Source organism: Myripristis murdjan, chromosome 13 (genome assembly GCF_902150065.1).
Source record: "Myripristis murdjan chromosome 13, fMyrMur1.1, whole genome shotgun sequence".
NCBI lineage: Eukaryota > Metazoa > Chordata > Actinopteri > Holocentriformes > Holocentridae > Myripristis > Myripristis murdjan.
Window position 1 is genome coordinate 19,932,306 of NC_043992.1, and position 24,688 is coordinate 19,956,993.

General features: G+C 40.8%; 1 protein-coding gene across 2 annotated transcripts in view; it reads right to left on the reverse strand.

The window, feature by feature from the left end:
- The window catches only part of dscamb (Down syndrome cell adhesion molecule b), a 141,456-nt gene that overhangs the window by 41,409 nt on the left and 75,359 nt on the right, over positions 1 to 24,688 (reverse strand). For both annotated transcript variants that reach the window (XM_030067666.1, XM_030067665.1), the window contains exons 4-11: positions 14,421 to 14,567; positions 13,591 to 13,869; positions 11,860 to 12,135; positions 10,345 to 10,641; positions 8,785 to 9,057; positions 6,230 to 6,508; positions 4,916 to 5,035; positions 217 to 396 (exon numbers count right to left, since the gene is read on the reverse strand). In XM_030067666.1, coding sequence (XP_029923526.1) covers positions 217 to 396; positions 4,916 to 5,035; positions 6,230 to 6,508; positions 8,785 to 9,057; positions 10,345 to 10,641; positions 11,860 to 12,135; positions 13,591 to 13,869; positions 14,421 to 14,567 — 1,851 coding nt within the window. The remainder of the gene's footprint in view (positions 1 to 216; positions 397 to 4,915; positions 5,036 to 6,229; positions 6,509 to 8,784; positions 9,058 to 10,344; positions 10,642 to 11,859; positions 12,136 to 13,590; positions 13,870 to 14,420; positions 14,568 to 24,688) is intronic.

The window sequence follows — 24,688 nt, forward strand, 5'->3', positions numbered from 1 at the left end:
AAACAAACCAAACAGGGCAGGTATGAAAGCCCCTTACACCCACTTGGTTTTTTTAACCACTTGTCCAAAAATTTATTTACACAATAAGGCTCGTTCTTCTCTTCTCCCTCTACTTTTTTTTGTTTTACATGTTTTATTTCACACTAATCAACCCAAAAGATGAGCTGTCTTGATTGATACTGATACTGATATTGATACTCCAGTGCAGAGTCTTACTTTTGACAGTGAGGTACATGGACTTGCTGACGTCGGCGCCCACGTCGTTGCTGACTTTACACAGGTAGAAGCCGCTGTCGTCCTCCAGCACGTGTTTGATCAGCAGCGAGCCGTTGCTCAGCAGTTGGATACGAGAGCCGCTGTTCAGAGGGATGGGCTGAAACTGGGGGACGCCGGCACCTGCAGAACGCAGAGAGGGAACATACAGAGGAAGAGAAGGAGACGTGGACAGAAAAGGACATGAGGCATAGTGAGAGAAGAAACACCCAACCACACTATTCAATTTTGTCTATATAAATATAGGAACACATACATAGATAAATATGAACATAATAGATGGGTAACGCAAATACTGGATACTTAATTGTAAACTGACCTGCAGTGTGTGTGTGTGTATGTGTGTGTGTGTGTATGTTTTGAGATTTGATGACAAAGCCAGACAGATTTAGGGAGGACTGTAAACATGTTTCTCAACACCAGGCCTAAATCCTTAAACCGCCAAACAGCTGCTGAGCAGAGAGTCACGGGCCGAGCTGCTGGTGTGATGCAATCAGAACAGACATAATGCTTGTGTTTAACAAGACGGCAGATTGGTGCAGAGGAACAACAGGCTGAGAGGACTTCACTGCTGCTGGCCCTCCACACAGGCGTAGCCAAAGATATTCAGAGATGTTTACTGTAGTTAGGGATTTCGTCTGACTCTTTATTCCTGTGTGTGTGTGTGAGTGTGTGTGTGTGACTGTGTGTGTCAGTCTATGGTCAACCAAAATCCCTGGATTTACACATCAATCCATTTATGTTCACCAGTTCATTAGTCCAGAGGAATTTTTTTTACAGCAACATTAACACCCTCAAAGGACAATAGCAGCGTTTTGACACATTTTAGCCATTTATTGCACTGCACACACACCTTACATTTATTTTTTATTATTTATTTATTAAACTATATCAAATATATATTTTTTATTTTTTTTATGCTTGAATATGTACTTGATTCTCTGCTCTGGATAACGTTCAGAGACATCAGAGTCATAAAACATTTTTTTTTTTCTTCAGGGACAGTTTTCTGAGGGAGACTGTACACTGTGTCCATCATACATTGTGTTGTATGGGTCTATGATATGATATCGATAAATCACAATCACAATCACAATGTCCCCAGCCAGACTATTATGTTTTTATTCAGCAGGAAGTACCTAAATCCATATCATCCTTTTCACAAATGTCATGTTTGGTTATCATTTCTGCCCTGAGTCTGATTTGCTATTAAATACTACGTGAACGCTGTGTGGCAAGTGACTTTGAAGACTCTGATGTCAGAGCTTCACCTGTAGGCGGATGCAACAGGAAACATCAAACTTTCAAATGAATACAGGCATTAAACTGAATTTAAAGCATCTTTGCCAAAAATAACCCCAGGCACGATGTTCAGTGTAAAAAAAAAAAAAAAAACAGAACTACATCAACCTTTCAGAGATTGTGTCATTGGTCAATTTACCCTCACATGGAGGAGAATTCTTTAAAAAAAAAAAATCATATTTGGTGGAATGTGATCACTTTGGGGGAAAAAAAATTACAATTTTTGTCCACGGTGACTCATAGTGCTATCTTTACCTCTTTTGCTTTGACTTGCCTGACTTAGAAACAAATTAATGACACATTTCTTCTAATCTTTACAAAGTCCAAATATCACAAGCCACAAGAGTCGCTGAAATATTTATTCTTGGCAACGTGAACAGTGACCTTTTGCCTGCATGTAGCCAGTATTAAACAAAATGATGCACTTTCTCTTATGTTACACAGTCCAGTATCTCATTCTAAAACGGCAACATTAAATCTGACTAGGAAACACATCTAATGTCTTTGGCTGTAACTGTAAGTGGTCTGCTGTTCTACTAATAAAATCACCATGTTCCACCTTGCTCATGGAGTATTAAAGACATGTGTGAACTGGGCCAGATGCTGCATTAGGCCGTGTTTAAGTTAGCGTGTAGAGATTATGCCGTTTAGTGAGCTGTGGGTTTTTGTCTTTTAATTAAAATGCAGTCAAGTGGCCGTGGTTAGCAAAGGGTCAAGTGGTGACTGTGTTCTTGTTCCCCTGGCTCTGAGAGGAAAAGAGAGAAAGACAGAGAGAGAGTGCAAGTAGGAGAGAGAGAGAGAGAGAGAGAGAGAGAGAGAGAGAGAGAGAGAGAGAGAGAGATGCGTGTTCTTGAATTATGGCTTTTGCATATCCAAATAGAGCCAGTCGTTATGCTAATAGCGGCTGACCTTTCCTTACTGTTCCATATCTCCTGGAGACACTCAGCTGGCTCTTCACTGCCTCTGTTAAGGCAAATGTATGGGACACACAGCCCTCTCTGAACAATGTGGATTTTGGCAACCTCCAAATTAGAGATACATTCACAGTAGCCTCCTTACAGTCATCTTCTTCGGAGATACTTTTGTTTGCATCTTTGCTCCAACTGCATATGAGTTGAGTTGAACTAGAAAGCTGGAAAAAAGGTATAAACTACCCCTTTATCCTGAGATCATATCCCACTAACAGCCTGAACCTGAGCTCAGTGTGAACGGGTTGACATTTTAGTTCCATGCTCTGAAACCTGCGAGTGTCCTGGCTAATTATCAGCTTTGGCTCTGATCTGATCAGAGGTGTAAAGAGGTCACCTGCTAATTTGTGACCCGCGTATGGCCCAATGGCGCAAGGCATGTTCTGCATTGCAGGTAGGCAGTCCCAACCTCAGTGTATCTTTAACTAAATAATTTGATACATTACCAATAAAGCTCCATCTTTTGGACTGAACTCATGTTCATGGTTGGTTGTAATAACAGGATACCAGGGCAGAACACTGTGTTTCATTCGGGTTGGAGGACGGGGACACCAGTTAACGTGGAGCTGAAAGATTTGATCCGGGACTTTTACTAATGTACAGTACCACCTGCTTTTTTTTTTTTTTTTTTTTAGTGGATAGAGCCGAGTAAACCCCATGTAAAGCCACTGCTTTTCATAAAAACAGTATGTGACCAAAACACCAAAACACCAACACCACAGCGTGCATCCTGGCCCACTGACGCTCCACTACGGATAGGTCAATTTGTAACACACACTGACTAAGCAGACAAACACACACACACACAGCTCAATCTGCTCACTCTGTACCCATCACGTCTGGTCAGACAGTCCTAACTGGGCGAGAGGCCTGTCGTCTCTCACACACACACACACACACACACACACACACACTCTCACACACACGTGTGGGCACACATGTGCATGCTCATGCACACAAATCGCATCAAAGGGTGAAAAACAGATCCAATTCTTTCATTCCTTTGATCATGGGGCCTAACATAAGCACACACACACACACACACACACACACACACACACACACAGGCACGCGCACACACACACACACACGTGCACCCCTCATTGGTTGTTGTCCCTCTGTTGTTGCTGAAGCTTTCATCCCTGGTTATATGGATGATGGAGCAAACACCTGGGGCCCCTCTTCAGCTACCCCGCTCAAGTGGCTGGACTCACCTGCTGTCTTCCTTCCAGTCTGTCTCTGCCTTTGCCTCTGTCTGTCTGTCTGTCTGTCAGCACTTGTCTATCTGTTTGTCACTGATTTCTGTTTGTATGCACGTCTTAACCAGTTTCTATTTAACTGTCTCTCGCTCTCCCATGGGATTCTCTGATGATGCATCACAGGACGTTACTCCACAAGCCCAACAACCTTTGCTCACACCCATGACTGTGTGTGTGTATGTCTGTGTGTGTGTGTGTGTGTGTGTGTGTGTGTGTGTCCTCAAGCATGTGACACACACAAAAACACACCTGCATATCAATACATTCATATTGGCCGTGGATGAAACAAATGGAACTCGCTCACCTACAAAAACCCAACCACAGCTAGATCAGCTGTGTGCTTGTCGCTTCAAGAAACACAACCTGAGACCAAAATGATGCCAATAATACCTGGACGATACAAAAAAACAAAAAAACAAACTGTATAGGTGGCAAAATGTTTGTAATGTTGTAGGCCTTAAGTAAATAGAGCATATAAAAATCAAAATGTTTTACAGGTCAATCACCTGTTCTTTTTTTTTGTTCTTTGTAGGTGTACTGTATTTTGTACTTTAGCATCTGTAACTTAAAAGTAGTTCAATCAACAACCAAGTGTGCAAGTTTGGGTGCATACTCCATAAGTGAGAGTGAATGCCCTGCATTCAGTATGTTGCTGTAGTAAACATACAGAAGTATTAACATTAAAATGTATCGTGTATGACAAGTAAAAGCAGTCGGTGTGAAGAATGGGTCTTTTCAAAGAGCATTATTATACTGTTGTCTAGTTTCAGCTATAACAAATCATATGTCTTATATGTAAAAGTTTACGCTGTAAAATAAATGCTGCTCAGTAAAAAGTACATGATGTCCCTAAATATACTGCAGAAATACTCAAGTAAAGTGGAAGTACCTCAAAACTGTGCTTGAATACAGCACCATTGCACTTTGTACCTGCTGTGTTTCTGTTTGATGTTGCAGTCAAGTTTTGTCAACGTCACTGTTACTGCACATGTGGAAATAAAATAAATGGCCACACTGCTGCCCAGACTAAGACAGAGCACATAAACAAACTATTTATGTGTGCAAAATATTGTTTTCAGCTTCAGTCTTCAACGTTTGCCGTGCTTTATGTACCTTTGGAGTGCTCCCATACAATGGTGGGCCGTGGGTAGCCTTCAGCAGAGCAGTTGAGAGTCACAGTTTTCCCGTAGATCCCATCTTGGTCTTCTGGCTGAACCACAAACTGAGGAGGAACTACACACACACACACACACACACACACACACACGCACACAGGTTTAGGGTTAGCCTTTCACTCAAGACATTTTCCACATTTGTAAGTACACACATTTATTGCATGAATGGCCCCAGTGAAAACCAAACTTCTAATCTACTTGTAAGACATCCCGGATTTCCCATTTTCTCCATTGGATTGTCATTTATTAAATAGATAATTAGAGATTAAAAAAACACAACATTCTACTAAATTTTACTTTTTGCCAAATGGATTGTGCTTATGAGGGAAGAGTAAGAATCTCTTATTTCTATATTAGTCTGGCAGACACTGATTTGTTGCTTTAACAAAAAATACTTTTGTTTTATAGTAGAGTGTGTGTCTGACCAACTTTTGGCGGTGTGTGTGACCGGCTTCTTTTATTTCTATCTATTTTTCTAGTATTATTACTAGTGTCCACCCCAACAATGTTGCTACACTTTCCTCTGCAATTTCTAAAACACCTTTATTTCCCGTGAGTTATAATTTATTTAAACATATTCAATGGGTATCACTTGTTCTCAGTACATTTTAGCTGAACAAATTGGTACAAATGGAAAATCTCCTTTATTCTGACTGCTCTGTGTTGGCCTGCTTTTCTGAGAGTAAAGTTCCCAGGAAATTTCAATATCTGAAGCAACAAACAAAAGTACAACACTTGAAATGCTCGCTCCTGGCTGAGATCAAAGTCAGCCTCCTCCCATGGAGGGAGTTACTTTTGGATTACTTTGCTTTAAAATTTAAAGACTGTGGAGTTAAATAAACAATTACTATCCTAATTTACAGACTCTTTTTTTACACAACATTTTCATCATCCACAACTATTACTTCAGGATGAAAAATGGTGACTACATCTTCACATTTGAAAAGCCCTCTTTCTGTCAAATGTGTTCTGGTGTAATCCAACAGTTTGCAATCTGATCGTTTCATTTCATTTCATTGCCGTAATATGATTACTGGAATCCAGAGTTCTGCAAGCAGGAGCCATATGCAGAATCATGTTTATGCAGGTTTTCATTCTAACCAACCACAACAGCAGCTGATTTCACTGATTAACACACTTTCAGCCAGAAAAGAGGATCTAGTAAGTGAAAATGCTGTTGTATTGGTTGATGGCACCTGGTTAGAGACGACTACAACGCTACAAGTAATCTGCGGCTCCCTGCTCCTCCCACCTCTGACGATGAGCTGACTCTGGTGCTCCACAGCGGCGGCCTCGTTGCGGGCGATGCAGGTGTAGTTGCCGTTGTGGTCGGGGGTCAGGTTGGAGATTCGTAGCGAGCTGGTGAAGTCGATGTTGTCCACAGTCACTCCCAGGCTGGCGGGGATCGGCCGGCCATCCTTCTGCCAGGTGATGTCCAGGGGCTGGTCGCCTGACATGACCACGCAGGGGATGAAGACACGCTGACCGATGGTGAAACGCTGGAACTCAAAGGGCTGAATGTAGGGAGGGACTGGGGAGCAGAAGACCCAGAGGATGCAGAGATAGACAGACAGACAGAGAGAGAAAGACAGGTGGAGACACAAAGAGAAAGGATCAAATGTGATTTTCTTGAGTCTTCAGTCTCAGGGAAAATCCTAACTCCCTGGATTCTGTAACAGGTACTATGTTGTGTTTTTGTTGCTTTTTTTTTTCAGAGTAATCCTACAATCTTCTAACAAGCTTGTTGTTAAGGGGTCAGTGAAGGAACATAGAGGGCCTGATTTCACAAAAAATTCCCATCATTCTCAGAGTAGAACATTTTACCCTTTTGGCAAAAAATACTAAAGCAGAACTCAAAAACAGAATAAAATCAATTTGTGGTGCACTGAGCACCTAAAATAACCTCAAATGACTGAAATTGTATGTATGTATGTATGTATGTATATATGTATGTATGTATCTATCTATCTATCTGTATTTATCAATCCATTTATCCACTGATACACTGATATAAAATCCTTAGTGCAGGAATAGCATCTATCAAGAAAGAAGAAGAAATGTATGATCTGGTTGCATAAAATAATAACACAGTTATACAATAAGACCCATTCGAACCGCCTGTGCTTCCTTCTCTGGGGAATCTCTAGCCATCACACAAGTCATCTCTGTTTGAGTGCCCAATGAGTTCAAATAACACTGAAATAAGCAGCACTTTAGCAGCTTATTTAATTCACAACAAAGTGGGGATAATGGACTCCAGGGATCCCTGAAGACACTTCAGCATTTTAAGCATGAGCAGAGTAAATTAACAAATGCACTTGCTCGCTAGCACCACTGGGAAGTGTTGGGTTTTATATCATCTGTCTCTCTCTGTCTCTCTCTTTGCCTCACGCTACAGAAAAGTGTAACGTGGTGGCAAGATCACTCATGGCATACTGTAAAGGAGAGGAAAGGAGATGAGGCATAATGAGGAAGGCCTTGTTAACATTTCCTGTTACACGTTCTGGCGTCTCGATGGAGCTCAATCACCCAGAATATCAATGACACTGATTAAGTCTTCATTGGCTAAACTGATAGGAAAATGGCAGGAAAATCAAGTGGTTTAATTCATGAGTCTGATTATCTATATATACGTGTATGCATGTATGTACCGATTTATATCTCTGTCAGTCAATTTGTAAGATCAACATTTATCCATCTGCTCAAAAACTATGTAGAATAATTAGAGTGTTAAATCTCAGGAAGCAAGTCACACTTACATCGAATACTTATGGAAAGCCCAACAGGTCAAAAGCATGTTGTTAAAACTTTTGTGCTTTATCAACACATTGGCAGCATGCTGACAACACGTTGTTTACACAAACAATGTGTTGTCTATACACGAGCAGCATGTTGTTTACATGCAAACAAAATGTTGACAATGTGGCAGTTTCACATATTTTTGGCTTTCCATACACCACAATACTTTGTAGAATGCTCAACAATCTGACTTTAAAAAAAAAAAAAAAAAAAACTTTAAATACTAGTTTTATTTCAACAGTGACATAGGCTTCTGTTTGTTTATTTCCACTGGATGTAAAAGGGCACAACACATTGAAAGATGCCCCCTGCGAGTGATACAAGCAGGAAGGCACGATGCCAGTGATGTTACATGCAAGAGGTGAGAAAAGGACAATTCATCCAGAACCTTCTCTGCTGAAAGCTGATGAGTCTGCACACTTTGACGATTTGGAAAACAAAATACAGCTGAAGTGGTTTATCAGGAGTGCCACACAAAAATTAAATACCTTGGCAACAACACTAACCTCAAAAATCATGTTAAGAAGCAGAACCAACAGCTCCGTATAGCACCAAACCAGTGTTAGCTTCATCAGAAATCAGTTATTAGAAATTATTTTTTCACTGCAACACTGAGAGCACTTGACTAGGAGTTGCTACATAGATTTATATTTTAGCACAGTTGTGTAATTTTAGTGCAGGAGTTTAGCTGATATACTGTTTTACAGTGTTTTATTTTACGTTTAATGTGTTTGACCTGAAAATTAATAGAAGGGAATACATAAATAAACCAGGTAGTTTGTGCTGATGGAAAATGGGACATATTTCAGTCATTGTTAATTATTGAAACTGAAGCTCTCGTGACTATAATCAAATTGACTTGCCAGGAGCTAAAAGATTCCCAGTCCTATTTCAGGTTGTCCATGTTGGTTCAAACTCAAGATGCAAGTGAATCTAAATGAATGATGATGACATCTTGGGGCCAGACAGGGCAGAGAGCTGAGCGTACCTCCGCCAGGTGAGGCTCACCTCTCACTCGGACGTGGACGCTCTGGGTGTCCATCTTGTTGGGCTGCACCATCACCTTGCAGTTGTACTCGCCAGCGTCCACCTGCTGCACGTTGGAAAGCTTCAGCGTGCCGTTGTTCTCAAAGGCCCGCTGCCGATGGTTGAACGGGAGCAGTGCGGAGTTCTTGTACCACTTTATGGAGTAGTAAGGGTAGCCAATCACACGGCAGTGTACGAAGGCATCTCGTCCGGCAATAGCTGTGATGTTTTTCATTGGTCGTATGCTGGCACGGCCTAAAAAATTGACAGAAAGGGAGAAAAGGCTCTATAAAGACATTTCGCGGACATTGGTTTTGAGATCACAACAGCGGTAATGTTTGTTTTTTGTTGTTGTTTTTTTCTGCAATTCAAACATTTAAATTAAAAAAATAATAATAAAACATTTCACTCTCATGAGTTTCCTACCGTATGTTTTGTTAAACAACTGAGGTTAGCAGTAAAAATGTTTTAATTGGTAGTTCTTCCTATATTTCTTCCCACATAGGTTTCAGTGTCAACTACTATGCTCCACCAGCTCTGCTCAGGTATGCAAAGGATCTGTTGTTTTAAGTTTTTGTTGTTTGTTTTACCACAGCATCTCGTGTTTAACTCTGAGAAGAGGTCTGAGAAATGAGAGGCACATTTAAAGACAAGGGAGTGCTAACCACCTCATGAAAAAAGATAACTGTTTAAGTGGAAAATCACATGGCACAGTTAATACTTAAAACTCGGATCTTGCTGCTCACCCACACAACAGTAGTATATTCCTTGCCTCATAAACTGGAAACACAGTAATCGCTTTAACATCTGATGGTGAAGAGTTAAATAGGCTGCTTGAGTAAATACACGCAGACACAGATACATATGTACACTCACACTCGCACACAAGCAAAACACAGATAAATTTATTCATGCAAACAGAACAAATATATTTTTCTTCTGGCTATTTACAAACCAGCCCATTTTGGAACTCAATATCCAGATACGCTTATGTGCAGCAAACCAGGATAATTGGTTTGACCTGAAAATAAGGGCATGTAGGAAAAGCACAGAAATAATTTGGAGAGAGCAACGAGTCTGCAATATTATAAATGCACAAGGAGCAGCGATTGAGATAAAAATCATACCAGAAAAGATACATATTACAGTAAGTTAAATAAAATAAAAGAAATGGAGGCAAAACCAATCAATGGAGGCCAAACATAAAACAATATTAAAGGAAATGCAAAGAAGATTAAAACAGTGCCATAAGCTGAAAACTACTGTGCAACAAAAATGTCATAAAAGGGCAGAGAGAGAGAAAAAGAGAGAGGGAGAAAAGTCATCATAAGAGCACACATAAGCAAAGAATCCAATAAAAATCGTTAAAAAAAAAAAAGAAAACAACATGAATCATGCACCTAATCTGGGATCCAAACAACAACCAACGGCCATGTAAATGCCAGACCGCCAATCAGACGGAGAGACAGAGACTGCCACACACACAGAGAGACAGACAGGTATATGTATTGTTGTTTTTGGAGGAGCTGATTTGACAAGCACCTCTTACGTTTATTCGAGCCTGGTGGTACACAGCCCCGGCCGAGTTGCTGCACGTGCACCGGTACACCCCGCCGTCCTGCACCTGGGTGTGCGTGACGTTGAGCTGGCTGACCACGTGGCCCTCGTGGGTCTCGTAGTGGCCGAGGTGGTGGTGGCTGTCTTTGATGACGGGGTCGTCGTCCAGCGACCACGTGCAGGTGGGCGGTGGCGTGCCCTTGACGTTGCAGACCAGGAAGATGGGCTCGTTGGGGTTCACCACCTTCTCGTTGAAGGAGGACAGGATCTTTGGAGTTCCATCTAGGGCGGGGGGGAGAAAGGGGGGTTGATGCAGTGATGAATATCAATTGTTTTGTCCAGTGATCTCAAACTGAAGGACCAAGCCTACACAGAGAAACGATTCATACTTTAGTTTTTTACAAAGGAAAATTCAATTATATTGATTAAGGGTGGCTGATGGAGACCTTGTGGTACAAGGAGGATCAGAGGTTTGATCTCACAGCCTTGATGAGCCAGTGTCCTTCCTGCTGAGTTGTCCTTCAGCAAAACACTGAACCCTCACTTCCTCTGAGATCTCTGCTCTTGTCACTGCACTCTGACCCCTCTGGGAAGATGCATATAAAGTAGCACTTACACTGCAGGTGCTTCTTGGAGACATGGGAACCAAACAACTACTGATGACATTGTGAATTTAACAGCAGTGACAGTAGCACAAAGCTTCTGACCTTTGGACCTTTTTTTTTTTTTTTAAATTCAACACTCCTCATCTAGTAATTTTCAAAATGATATTGAAGGGGACATGGTGATTCAATGTCATGTTTTAGTCTTTGTGATAAAAGCCATCGTCCTGTTACCTAATTAAGTAACAATAAAACAACTCTAAAACCTGTGAGGAGTAAGAAACTACAGGGGAAACAGGCTTCATTTTATTTTGGGGCATTGTGAAGCAGAACCACTGTACCAGGTTCCATCATGAACGGTGATCCACAAGCTTTATTTCCAGACGCAGAGACAGGATGGCCTTTGAAATGTCTATGTCTGCCTGCTGCTGCTCTCTGATAATCTAGGCCTGTTCCACATGATTATAGATTATCAATATCCTCTTTTTACAGCTCCCTGGCCACAGGAGACAGTTGCCTGAGCAACGCCGCCAAGGTAAGCTATTGGAGTGAGTGTCTGGGAGAGTGTGTGTGCATTTATGTGTGTGTGTTTGTGTGTGTGTGTGTGTGTGTGTTTGTGAAGTCTGGGATGATCTTACTAATGGCAGCCTATCACGCAGAGACACAGCAGGCTCTCATTAACACACAAGCCCTGTATTGATCTTCAAGGCCGAAATCTATTTCTGCTAACTCACTGCTTACACATGCACACATTGTGCGCACAACTGCAAGCAACACACACACACACACACACACACACACACACACACACACACACACACACAGACAAACACTATTACAATTATATACTGTTGGCACAGTACTGCTCCACCGTGTAAGCCACATAAACCTATTTTACCTTCAAGGATGACTTGTACAAAGTCCTGTGCGGACATTTTGCCCTTCCTGGCGAAGCATTGGTAGGCTCCGCCGTCACTCTTGGCCATTCCCTCCATGATCAGGTTCTCCCGGTTGATCCCAGTGATGCGGACGTTGTTGCCAGGGTAGATGATCTCTCCGTTGCGGTACCAGGACAGCTCATACTCGTCTGAGCCACTCACACTACAGGACAGAGATACCTTGCTACCCACGCTGCCTTTCACCTTTCGAGGGCTCACCACTGCCTTCAAGGGCTCTATGGATATATAAATCAGAGAAATGACAAGGTTGAGCAGCACACTTCCTAGTGTGTTTTTTTCTTTAATGTTGCAGTTTCAAGGTTGAGGTGAAGGTAGAGTAACAGAAGCAAGGGAAAGAATGTTCTGGTAGGATCTGAGTTTTGAAAAGTTAAGATCAGGCAGCACACTCGTAGCTTCGATGCAAAATTTATTGAAAACAACAATTGAAACAACATAATCAAAGTTTCGACCCTTTGCCTGTAGAAACGTTGGTTATGTTGTTTCAATAAATTCTGCATCAGAGTACAAGTACGCCTCTGTTTCCCTGGCCAGCAACTCACTGATCTGGGTGTGCATTTCCTGTTTCTGAGGATTCGAGACTTGGCCAGCTTGGCTGCATGTGATTCCAGAAGCTTGTGACCTCTAGACCTTCTCTGGGTACATGTTTTTTTTTTTTTTTTTTTAAATTTATGTTGTTTTTCTACTGAAACCAAGGCTGACTAACAATGAAAAGTTGTTGGTTTGATCCTGGCATTGACAGAGAAGTGCATTCCAGCTGTCAGCTGCCAACTTGGAAGTTGCTAGTTATACAATCAGGCGCCCACTGAACCTACTGAATTAATGTCTTCAGTACTCTGAAGTGTAAACAAAGCCTGTAGCGGAGTGAGTGTTTCAACAGGGAGCATCATACCCTTGATGAATCTCCCCTATTTCCTTGGACTTGCAGTTTTATCAAATGGAGAGAATTTTTTGATTTCACTTCCACCTGCCCTGTTGAACATGTTTCTCCCCCAAGGAGAGAGAAAGGGTGACAGACAAGTTGTCAAGGAAACATGAGGCTCTTGGAGACAACATTCAATCGCGCTATTGAAGACACTTGTACAAATCACAAGGACCATTAACAAGCTGCACTTTCCAGTTCAAATTCAAATGGACAACTCAAGAGACCAATGAGAGGACAGTGGGAGGATTTTATAAGCCCCCATTACTAACTTGCATTACTAGCTGTCTCCTTACTTAAAGCATCAGGATATCTGAGGAGACACTAGGAGTGCACTGCATGGTGAGACAGGCTGTAGGAATTAATGGTGTGAATTCAGGACATTGATGTCTTCTTCCATCCAGCCTACTCATAATTAGATACTTACATAATTCTAGAGAGTTTTTGACCAAAATTTTGTTTTCAGAATCTCAAAAGGACCAGACACAGTACATGGTTGCCTTTTATGTCCATCCATGTCCACACAGACCCACACACTATATCATGCAGTGTGTGGGCCTGTATCTGTGCAAGGTATTTGTCCTTGGCAGCAGTTTATAGATGAAGTGATGCAACTTATTCCCTAAAGCACTAGAAAGAAAGTGCTGGCACCCACTCACATAACCATGGTGTATTATTTTAATAAAAACCTGAACAGATCCACTTCCTTTTACACAGATCATTGTGAACCTCCACTCTTTGTAAGACTTACGTTTGACAAGCAGGTGCCCCATGACCTCAGCGTTGCCATAGCTGTTCCACACCTCACAAACATACGTCCCAGAGTCACTGGGCTGGGTGCTCTCTATCAGCAGCCCTGTGATGGTCTGACGGAAACGACTGTCAGGCTCCAAAGGGCTGTTGTCCTTCAGCCAGCGGTACTTGGGTGCCGGGTAGCCTGAAGCCTTACAGGGCAACTCCACCCGCTGATTGATCATCACCTCACGGCGGTCAAAGCCATCTAAGATGCCTGGCTCAGCATTGGTGGGGTCTGCAGAGAGTAAAACGAGAGGAGAATTCAGTGTTAATCAGCGGTGAGAATTGCCAGGCGGCCAACAGCACAACACAGTATTGACTCTTGGGGTCATGATTTAGTTATAGATGTAGTGTATTTTGTTATGTGACGGAGCTGAGAGGGAGTGTGTTCTTTCAGTTTCAAAAGGAAAACACATTGCATTTGATGAATTTACCTCTGTAAATATCCAATACAGTATTCATATGTAAGGCTGGGCAACATCGGACAAAATCTAATTTTAGTATATCTTTGACTGAATAGATCAATATTGATATTGTGAAAATAATTTATGGGTGACCATGCTTTTGTAAGATACTTACACACAAGATATTTTTGTAAAGGTAAAGGGAAATATCAAAATAACTATCTAATAAGTTCAGAAAACTTCATCCCTGTACAATAATGCAGCCTCTAAAACCAGGAAAGGCAACACTGTTGCCATATCATTATTTTACAATATCCAAAATGTCCAAAATAATTCACGTGCGTGGCAATTAGATCAATTCCGGTTTGGATCCAGTGCTGACCTGACACAATGAGTCGGGCGCTGTTACTCTGGCGAGTCTCGCCGGTATAGCGGTGGCGTGTGGTGCAGCGATAGTTATTCAGCCCATCCTCAGGCAGGACGTCCAGAATGTACAGAGCTCCCGTGGATGTGATGAGATATCTTTGTCCTGGAACAGATAAGAAGGGACAGAAAAAACATGAAAGGTATTGTACTGTCAGTGGGGCTATTACATACTGTAGAAATCAAGATACCGTTTATATTTCCACTTCAGGCATTCAGGCACTTGTAGTAATACCTGACAATGCCCAAAACATGCTGAAATACTTAGACCACCAACATTAGGAAGTGCAATGATCATTGTCTCATCACTCAGACAATAGATGCACAAGAAATGAACAATACAAATTTACCCAGAACTGTCAAACATACAGTAATTGTATGAGATTCACAGAATCTCCTCTCTAAATTAGATCTTTGACCACTAATAGCCTCTCTTCTCTTGTTTCCATTGTAGTAACATAGCTGGCGCCAACCTGTGGTACAGAAGAAGCCAATCCTTCTTTGGCTGTCACAGCCAGTTCGGTGTATGCGGTAATATTATGTTAATTCTGTAGATCAAACCAGGCTGAGTGGGGATGTCAACATCCATAAGGATAGAAACCTTCCTCCCCGCCATCACATTCATGACCACATTCCCATGAGAGCAGATTGATGTCAAAACTGATCGAAAAAGCAATTTACAGGAGATTGTCTTCACTGTGCTGTGGTTGGCATGCTAAGGCAGAAGCAGTTTAGTGAGCATTTAAGGCCCAAGGAGAGGCAGTCCTGTATAAGCTACAGGTAAAATGTTGCAGGGATGGAGAGGAAAACAGACACGGTTAAAGCAGAACACTGGTGTCATTTGTGTCATAGACCTTTTACAGCTATCTCCCCCAATAATATCCCCCAATAATTTTGTATGTAGTGGATGCTATGTGCAATTAGATATCTTTCAATGTTTACTGTTTTTCATCATTTCTACAACAGATTTTACAGTGTCAAGCCTAGCCTGAAATGTCTCAGGCTCTCAACTAACATAAACATCCCAAATAAGAAGACATGGATGTGATAATAAGGTTTTTAAGGCGGTGTGTTTCAAGGGATTATTTCCTGTGGGAGACTCACATTTCTTCCTTGGTTGTCAGGTGGTAGGCAGTAAGCAGAGAGTAATGAAATGTGCACATTGATACGAAAATACTCAATTGCAGCACAGTGAAATAACAATTAAAGAGAGAAAGTTTGACAAAAGCAACCCCAACCCCATTATGTACAGTAGCTTGGGCAGTGTGTTTGTGGAAGTTGTTTTACATATTGCACAAGAATGAGTGGCAGCAAATGGCTTCTTCTGAAGAAAAACAAGCTGTAATATCTCTAACAGCACTGACTGTGTGCCGCTACCACCAATATAAAGAGGGGCGGCCTTGAAAAATTGTACTCTACCATATATATTTTTATATACTACATAAAAATACATTATCCTTTAAAGCAATTGGTTAAAATGACTGAAGTGGCAATTTTTGAGCCTCTTTGATGGAGAAACTCTGGCAGATTAGATTTGCAGAAATTCTCTCTGCATGTTTGATTTGATTGCACCCCAATGTCTGACAGCAGTGATGTCAAAGACTCAACCAAGGACAGAGCCAACTGGGGCTGTGTGGGACCCACTGAAGATGAGCAGAGGGTGATTTATTTAAATTAAATGACAGGACCAGATGTTGTCCTGTAATGTTTTCTCTAAAATAGAGAGCTAACCAGTAAGATGAATGTAGTTATTCATCTTACTGTAATATTCATTGTGATGCTGGAGGTAAAGCAAGTATGAACAAATCCACATATTTGATACATTTATTGGTGCATTTTTTAAATAAGTGAAATTTTTATTCTGGGTCAAGATGTCTTTCATCAGGGCATTCACTTCCAAGACCAAAAGAGCAGCAGCATGTATGAAAAATACATGGGCAGGCAGGTGAAGACGCTGCTCTTCACTGTATGGCTCAACAAATTGGAATTCACCCCCCTTAGTTCACCTAAAGCCGTCCCCTATAGATCAGGGAGATAAGTACTTCACACTGTACCTGCAGTTTGCTTCTTCATTTCACGTTGAAGGGTTAGGTACAAGCTGATGTACAGAGTTCCCACGTATTGTGCATTTCAAAATTCCAGACTTTTCCAGACATCTCGGTGGATTTTCTTCAGACTATGTTTAAAATCTCACGCTACTGTTGCATACACTGCAAGTCAATACTCCCAGCTGTTACATGCTACATTCTGTATCCAGGCAAATGTTAATTCAGTTAGTAACAAATGTGGCCACATAAAGTCACCCTCTGTACTAAATGGGTTAAGACAGGCCATAATATTTGAAAGGTAGCTTCAGTAAAGAACCAAACACAGTATAAATCATTGTTATTAAAGCTGCAATGCTAAAAATAACAATGCAATGCAATTCAGTTTTTGGCAGTTATCTGTAGACTATAAGTTGAATCCCTGTGGTAAAGTAAGTCGTCTACATTTTTCTCTGTTTTATGGTTCTTTGCCAGCTATTTTCGAAATATATATATTTAATGGGCAAGCAATTTCTCAGAAAACTTGCATTTTCCCAACTCGTGGCCTTTGACAGGATGCCACAGCAAGTGCCACTGTTGATTTGTGCACCGTGGTATCAAGAGGTGTTTAAATTGCCTTGCTCCACCCACTCAATCGACAACATATTCAGCTGCCTGCTCAAAATGTCAACATAATATGATGCTTTTATGATTAATTTATTACTGCAAATGCTGAATTACACTTTTTAGAAAACTATAAATACAAGCAATGGTCTAGAAATGCAAATATTTTTCTATGCACTCTCCTGTTTTTCCAGACTTCTCAAGACCTGGCAATTATCAAAGTAATATTCCACACATTTTGATAATTTCCATACATTTTGATCATGTTCATACATTTCCAGACAGTGCAGGAAACCTGGACGCTCAGTGTTTCTGGGCCGAACTGTCAGAATAATGGCATGGCACAAACCAATTAGCTGAAAGAAATATTTATAAGAAATAACCTAAATGTAATTTTCTTCAAACACTAGTTTCTACACTAATGTTAACATCAAAACACTAGATGTTTTAATATTCCACTTGAGACTAATACATATGAAAGAAGCAAAGCACACTTAATATGCTTACATTAGATATGCATTTTTGATGTTTATACATGCAAAGGAAAAATCAACCTTGTGGGGTTAAGCAAACAGGGAAATGCAGATGAGGAGGGAGAAGCAAAAATTGCACAGCTATTGTAAGCATTGACCTAGATAGAACCGACAACAGATTCCATGGATTTGATGTCCTGAAGGGGTTTCACTGGTTTACATGCAGCGCTCAGAGATGGGCAACCAGCAAGTGGAATCCATAAAGACAGGGAGGGAGGGAGGGAGGATGTGAGTGTGTATGTGCATGTGTGTATATGTGCGTGTGTGTGTGTGTGTGTGTGTACAAGCCAGCAGGCCATACATGCATGTGAGTATGCAAGAGACGATTGGTGGGAGGGAAATCTTCTCAGAGGCTGGGGAGGCCAGATACAATAAACACTTCCATTATCCATTTTTCTTCTGCTGTTTACCATCACACTCCTCTCGTTTCAGCTGCATTTGTACAGGTTTTGCACACATTTTGAGAAGACACATGGCATTTATTTTATCATATTTATATTGCACAATATTTAAGTATACGTAATTACAAAAAAAAATGAGATGTGATCAGTAATACAAAATCAAAACATCAAAATTTCAAATTGCCCATTCAACAGGAATAGATGTGATCTGTCCAATATAGGTGTAATTCTTGAAAAACTGTATAATGATTTCCGTGATCACCATGTAGGAGCAATAACAAATTCAGCCATGTACTCCAAAGCTGTCCACTCCACACTGCCTCCCTTCTTTCTTCTCTCCTCCCCTCTAGCTTCTCCATTTTGATTCTGTACTGGTCCTCTGAAATCTCACTGTGGAATCCATCTTGAGTGAGACAAAATGGTATTTCTCTCCAGCCGCTGTGAGCTACTGCAATTTTCTCTTCAAGCACCTCTATGCTCCTGCAATGGCTTTTAAGATGTCAGAGCCCAGTTATTGTGTTATGACAGAATGAAGTGCAGGCAGAGGGGACGCTACAGCAGGGAGGGGAATCAGAATGAGAGCTATTGTATTGAATTGTATTGCATTGTATTTCTTTTCCACTGCCCATCCCGGTTTAATTCTCCCCTTTTGTTTTTAACCCGCTCGCTGCATCTTTCGCACAATTTAACACTGGATGCTGTATTAGCATTATCATTCTCTGCTCAAGGTCCCAATATGATTTCAGCCAAGAAATTCTGCATAATGTTCCTTAAACAGGGAAAACATCACGTGAACAATATGTGGAACCATGCAAACTACAGGAAAGCATATCAACTGCTATGGAAATAAAGCGGTAGTTCACTCAGCCGTGGCCAGTTGCATTAAAAATCCATGGCACACAGATTTCTGTATTATTGTCAGAAAGTGGAGCCCTTTCCCTCCACTCATTCACAGCCGCTGCTACTGTAAAGTGAAAAAGTGCTCCATTCCACCAGACACACTTTATCTAATCATCCCCACTTTGCCGCAGACAGAATCTAATACGTGCAGCAGGCTCTCACACTCAGCCGGCTAAATAAGTCCAGACTTATAGATGAGCTAGTGTCACAGCATTCTCACTATTTAAAGAAGCAGTGACCCCAAGATTTAAAGGGGAAGAGAGTGAAATACAGTAGCTAGAATGAATTAGTAATAAACACAAAAAATCAACATGTTGATCTCAAATTGCTATGAATTGAAAATATTAATGAACAAATACATATTTGTCACTATTATGTGGTGTGTTTTATGAGTTGCTTAAGTTTCAGACATTTTAATAAATATATCACAGCTAGATCAAAAAGCTGACAAAAATGTCAGCACTATCAGAAACTTCTGTAAATACAATCCCTATTTTATTAAGTAGTGAGATCAGTAGCCTTTTCAGCATGCTGAAATGGTCTGGACTTTGGAAAAGTATGCCCTTCAGGCGAATAAAAAACATGTCTCTAGTACCTTGTCACATGATTATTAGTTCGTTTATCAAACGCAAAATGGAACCACACTGTGACACCGTTTGAATATAACAGCCTTTTAAATGAACACCGATCACTCCACCTTCCTCATGCCTCTCATACCCTAGACTCTTTTTGAATGGAGAGTTGTTTTATGTATGTCCAACATACATACAACATTACACTTCATATTCGGGAGCACTGACAAATCATATACAACCTGGAGTGTTAATGTGATGTGAAAGTTTAGAAAAACTTTTGCCTATATATGTTTTTGAGCTCAATGTTAGTCTATATTCTGACACACCTGGATCGACTTTCTAATTCAAACAGTAATATTACCAAAATTCATCAGTCTGCGTTTAAAAACAGTTAGACCTCACTTGATACTCTTTGACTCGTGTTTCAAACTTGTTAATATTTTAGTTAGAATGACGTTTTTGGGAGTCGTTTTGTGAATGGGGAGGCATTCTACAGTGGAGCACCCGAATGGTAGTATATCTGTGTTAATTTCATCAATGAATACGATAAACATTTTCACCAATAACCTTTTTTTTCCATGACTATGATGAAATGAGATGAGCTAAAAATAGATCATAGGTAATAACAACTATGATGACATACACTGCCTGGCCAAAAAAAAAGTTGCCACCAAAAAAAAGGTCACACACTCTTAGCTTTGATTACGGCATTTGCTGTGGCGTTGTTTCGATAAGCTTCTGCAATGTCACAAGATTTATTTCCATCCAGTGTTGCATTAATTTTTCACCAAGATCTTGTATTGATGATGGGAGAGTTGGACCACTGCGCAAAGCCTTCTCCAACACATCCCAAAGATTCTCAGTGGGGTTAAGGTCTGGACTCTGTGGTGGCCAATCCATGTGTGAAAATGATGTCTCATGCTCCCTGAACCACTCTTTCACAATTTGAGCCCGATGAATCCTGGCATTGTCATCTTGGAATATGCCCGTGCCATCAGGGAAGAAAAAATCCATTGATGGAATCACCTGTGTCTTTCGACATGGCTGTTTAAGACATGAGAAGCTACTCATTGCATCAGTTGGGGTTAAATAACTTGTTGCCAGCTGAAAGATTATCGCCCATGCAGTAATCATCCAATAGGAGGCTCTTACCTATTTGCTTAGTTAAATCCGGGTGGAGACTTTTCTTTTTGGCCAGGCAATGTTTGGTTTTCGTTTACGAGATGAGATGGGACGAAAATATCAAAGTAACAAAAGCAACATTCAGTGCAGGGTCCTGTTACCTGGCTCTTAACACTGTGTCGTTTAATGCATGCAGTTCAGACTGAAGTGTGTCTAAAATAATCTGTGTGTGCTTGTTGAAAAGTTACTGAGTTGCTTTCATTTTAAAAATCACAAAAATACATTTGACTAAAATGAGATAAAAACTTCATGAGTTCGTTGACTAAAACTAGACCAAAACTAACAATAACTGAGATGGCTAAAATGTGACTAAAACTAATATGCATTTTAGTCAAAAGACTCAGGCCCTGTTTACACGACAACGGTTCTGATGAAAACGTAAAACTCATTCCTTTGCGTTTTTAAAAATATCCATGTTTATACGATAACGCTGTGAGAACGATCCTCATTCACACGGATCCGCAAATACAACTGAAAATGCTGTAGTGTGCATGCCAGGCCAGTAGGTCGCGGCGAACTTTGCAATGTAACGCCACAGAGTAGCACCGCGTGCCTGCGCACAAACAGTTCCATAGTCCGCCATTGTTGTTGTTTTCCTGTTTGCGCATGGCTGAAAACATCATAGTCACGTGAGAAGTGGGGCCGTGTTGTCATCGTTTCACAAGAATTGTGTATTGCCAGTTTACACGGCGGCGGGGAGAATGGCGTGATCAAAAAATTCCACTCTGGAACCCGGTTTCGAAAGTTTGCGTTTTCAAGCACCTAAAATGCCGTTGTCGTGTAAACGAAAGGCAAAACCACAACAAAAGTTTGCCGTTTTTGTGAAAATCGTTGTCGTGTAAACAGCCCCTAAAACTAAATCAAAATCAGTTGCCAAAATTAACACTGCAGTATATAGATTTAAATTGAGCTCAGTAACATATACAGGCAAATGTTTTACTAAACTTCCACATCACTTTAATGTTTTCATTTTTTTTTTTTTTCCCAAGGCACACTGTTGTCTTTGGTTGAAAAAATGTTGTTTTTTCTACTTATTGATGCTAGTATGCACGCACTGCTTCACAAAATGGTAAGATCACAACATTTAAGTCTGGTTTACAACACTTACGTCCCACAGACTTTGACTCATTGCCATGGTACCACTGGTAAACACTCATCTCATGTATGGAGTCCACAGTAAGGAGCTGATGGTAACATCTGGGAGTATCATGTTATCGAAACGTTATTTCAAATTACTGTCAAAATTGGATGGATGCTGTTGCTCCCCAGTTGCATCAGCTGTCGTAAAAAAAAATATTGCTCTGTGGCTGCATATGAACCTGACATATGATTGGCAGATTTTTCTTTATGATATGCACATACAAGTAGCATCAACTGGCCAGTTTTAAAAGCTTATGGCGTGCCTTACGTCGCTATCTTTACCGTTCCGACTTTTTCCATTCAAAGCAGATAGAGTGGCCTGTCTCCTCTGTCTGATATTGTCTCTGGTAATAGGTTGAAAACGTCTACTGCACACAGTAATTACTGTCAGGACTGTGAGTGTACTTAACACTTTTTGGACACAGTGAGTGCTGTAATTGTTTAAAGGGTAAGTTAGTGGGTCAGTGTTGTTATTCTTTAAAGAGGAAGGTGGGGCGGGCTGTACGGCACACTGTGACTCAGACAGTGAGAGACCCAGTTCTAGTCGGGTCACCAGAGACACAGAGATGATGGATGGGACTGTGAATGTTCTAGGGCTCTGTGGTAACTTCTCTGGCCCACTTCAACTCTGTTCAGTAAGTACATACACTATATTAATATTGAATACACTCAGCTGTCTATCTTGTATTTACAGTGCCACCGTTGAGGAAATGCACCATGCATCTAAATATTTTCCAGCACATGCACAAATAGTGTAGTTGCATAGGGATCTGCTTTCCTTGATTACATGACGAAAGCATTACCACCACTGCGAGAAAAAATGTAAAAATTAACCCACCCCAAAAAATTGTAAAAATGTAATTAAGGTCGGTTTCATTAAGAAGTATACAACTACATGGGCACATACACCCGATGGCCACTTTATTAGATACGCCTGCACAGTCAAATACAATCCAATATAAATGTTCTGCTATAAAGTTTACTTTTCTGATGCCTATAATGCTCAGGTTTTCTTTTTGTCACATTAACAGAGGTGCAAATTCAATTCTGTGTTTGGCATTGAGCTCATTGTTAGTGGTGCTGTTGTACTGGACTGCATTTTACTGAGAGGTGTTTCTACAATTCTGTCACCCTCATGTATATAAATGGGGAGGACAAAATGTTAGAAACACCAATGGGGGAAAAAAAACAAACAAAAAACAAACAATCAAACAAAACCCAGAGAGAAATTACCCCTAATCAAACGTGATGCAAAAACATTACAGGGGAAACGTTGCATTGGTAATGTCAGAGGAGCGAACGATGTGTTCTCAGACTAATTGCTGGCTGCTCAGGGTCAGTGGTGCGTTGCGTCGTGAAACAGTGTGTGAGGGGCCAGAGATCGGACCGCAGCTTTAATCTGAGCTGATTGAGGTCAGATCACAGACTGAACTCACCACCACAGAGCTCCTCAGGGCTGCAGGGCTGCAGTGCATGCAGGGAAACCAAGATGAGCAGCATGTTATCATATTCAGCAGACTGATCGAGAAATACCTTTGGTTAATCTATCTATCTATCTATCTATCTATCTATCTATCTGCTACACAGCACACCACAGATACTGTACGGTTGATGCGTGCAAACTCTGTAGCTCTCAAAGCGTTATTCAAAACATATTCATGATGATCTCAAAGTATATTCATGATGACACTCCGATAAATAAAGGGGATGCTAATGGTCAAAATATTGTACCACACTTGAGTGGACATGACCATTTTTAATGCCATGGCACAGTTATGCAAAAACCGAAGTCTATGGTGCTGTACGCCTAATCATGTCACATCATGCTCTATGTTTATATAAAAGGACAATCAAAAACTGACCTGAATCAGAGGAAAAATAAGATCTGCCATGAAGCGGAGCATGCTGCGTTCTCAAAAACCTGCCACTTCTCAGTGTCACTTCGTCTCTCTGAGTGATTTTATAAGTCTATTACAGATTAATAAGAAAAAATCAAATGAATAAATAAAATATAAGTAAAGTGTTATTGCCATAACATGATGGATTTGCTGTGTCTGTGAGTCAAATCTTGTAAGGATTGAGTCAATTTTGTAGGATAGAAAACTGGTCTTCTTTCAAAGTTGACCTGATGAGCGTTACCAAACAGAGTCTAACGCATTTTGGTGCCGATTCCAAACATGTATGTGGAGTTTGGTAACCTTAGGTTCACGTGTTAAAGAATTAGACTTCACTTCTTGTTTGCATGTCTTTACCACCGATCTTTCTTTCTCTGTCACAGGCAAAGAGTTTGAACTTTGGGATTACTTTGGATTGCTGTGGAATCTAGGTGGCCCAACTGCACTTTGTGAACATCGTATAGACTGGACTGGAGGGATGATTTGACACCATACTGTTCAGTCGTCGCTGGTTAAAACGTTACGCTGCTTGTTACAACACCACCAACTCAAAATCTGTGTATTTTTTGCCTGAGTAAAGGACAGGATTTGAAAAATATATAAATAATACATAAGTTGCTGTCTCTGGTAATTATCATCTCTGCAGTGAAGACTGTTTTAAGGCAAAAATAAAAAAGCGTTGTACCACAAAAATCCTAACAAATGTAGGGGCTGGGCACCCCTAATAATACAAACACTAATATTAATACGAATTAAAATCAGCACAAAACAAAGCTCTGAGCCCTCTGAAAAAGACACAAAAAACTCTGCTTCTTTAATGCACCTGCTGTGTGCAGAGATTTTCAGAATACGAATAAATGACAGAGCTGCCATTGAAAGCCCAGTGAAGAAGGCATCTTTGGTTCAGTGAGAGATTTGGCAGACTGAATTCTAAGAGACTCTCTGTTTCTTAT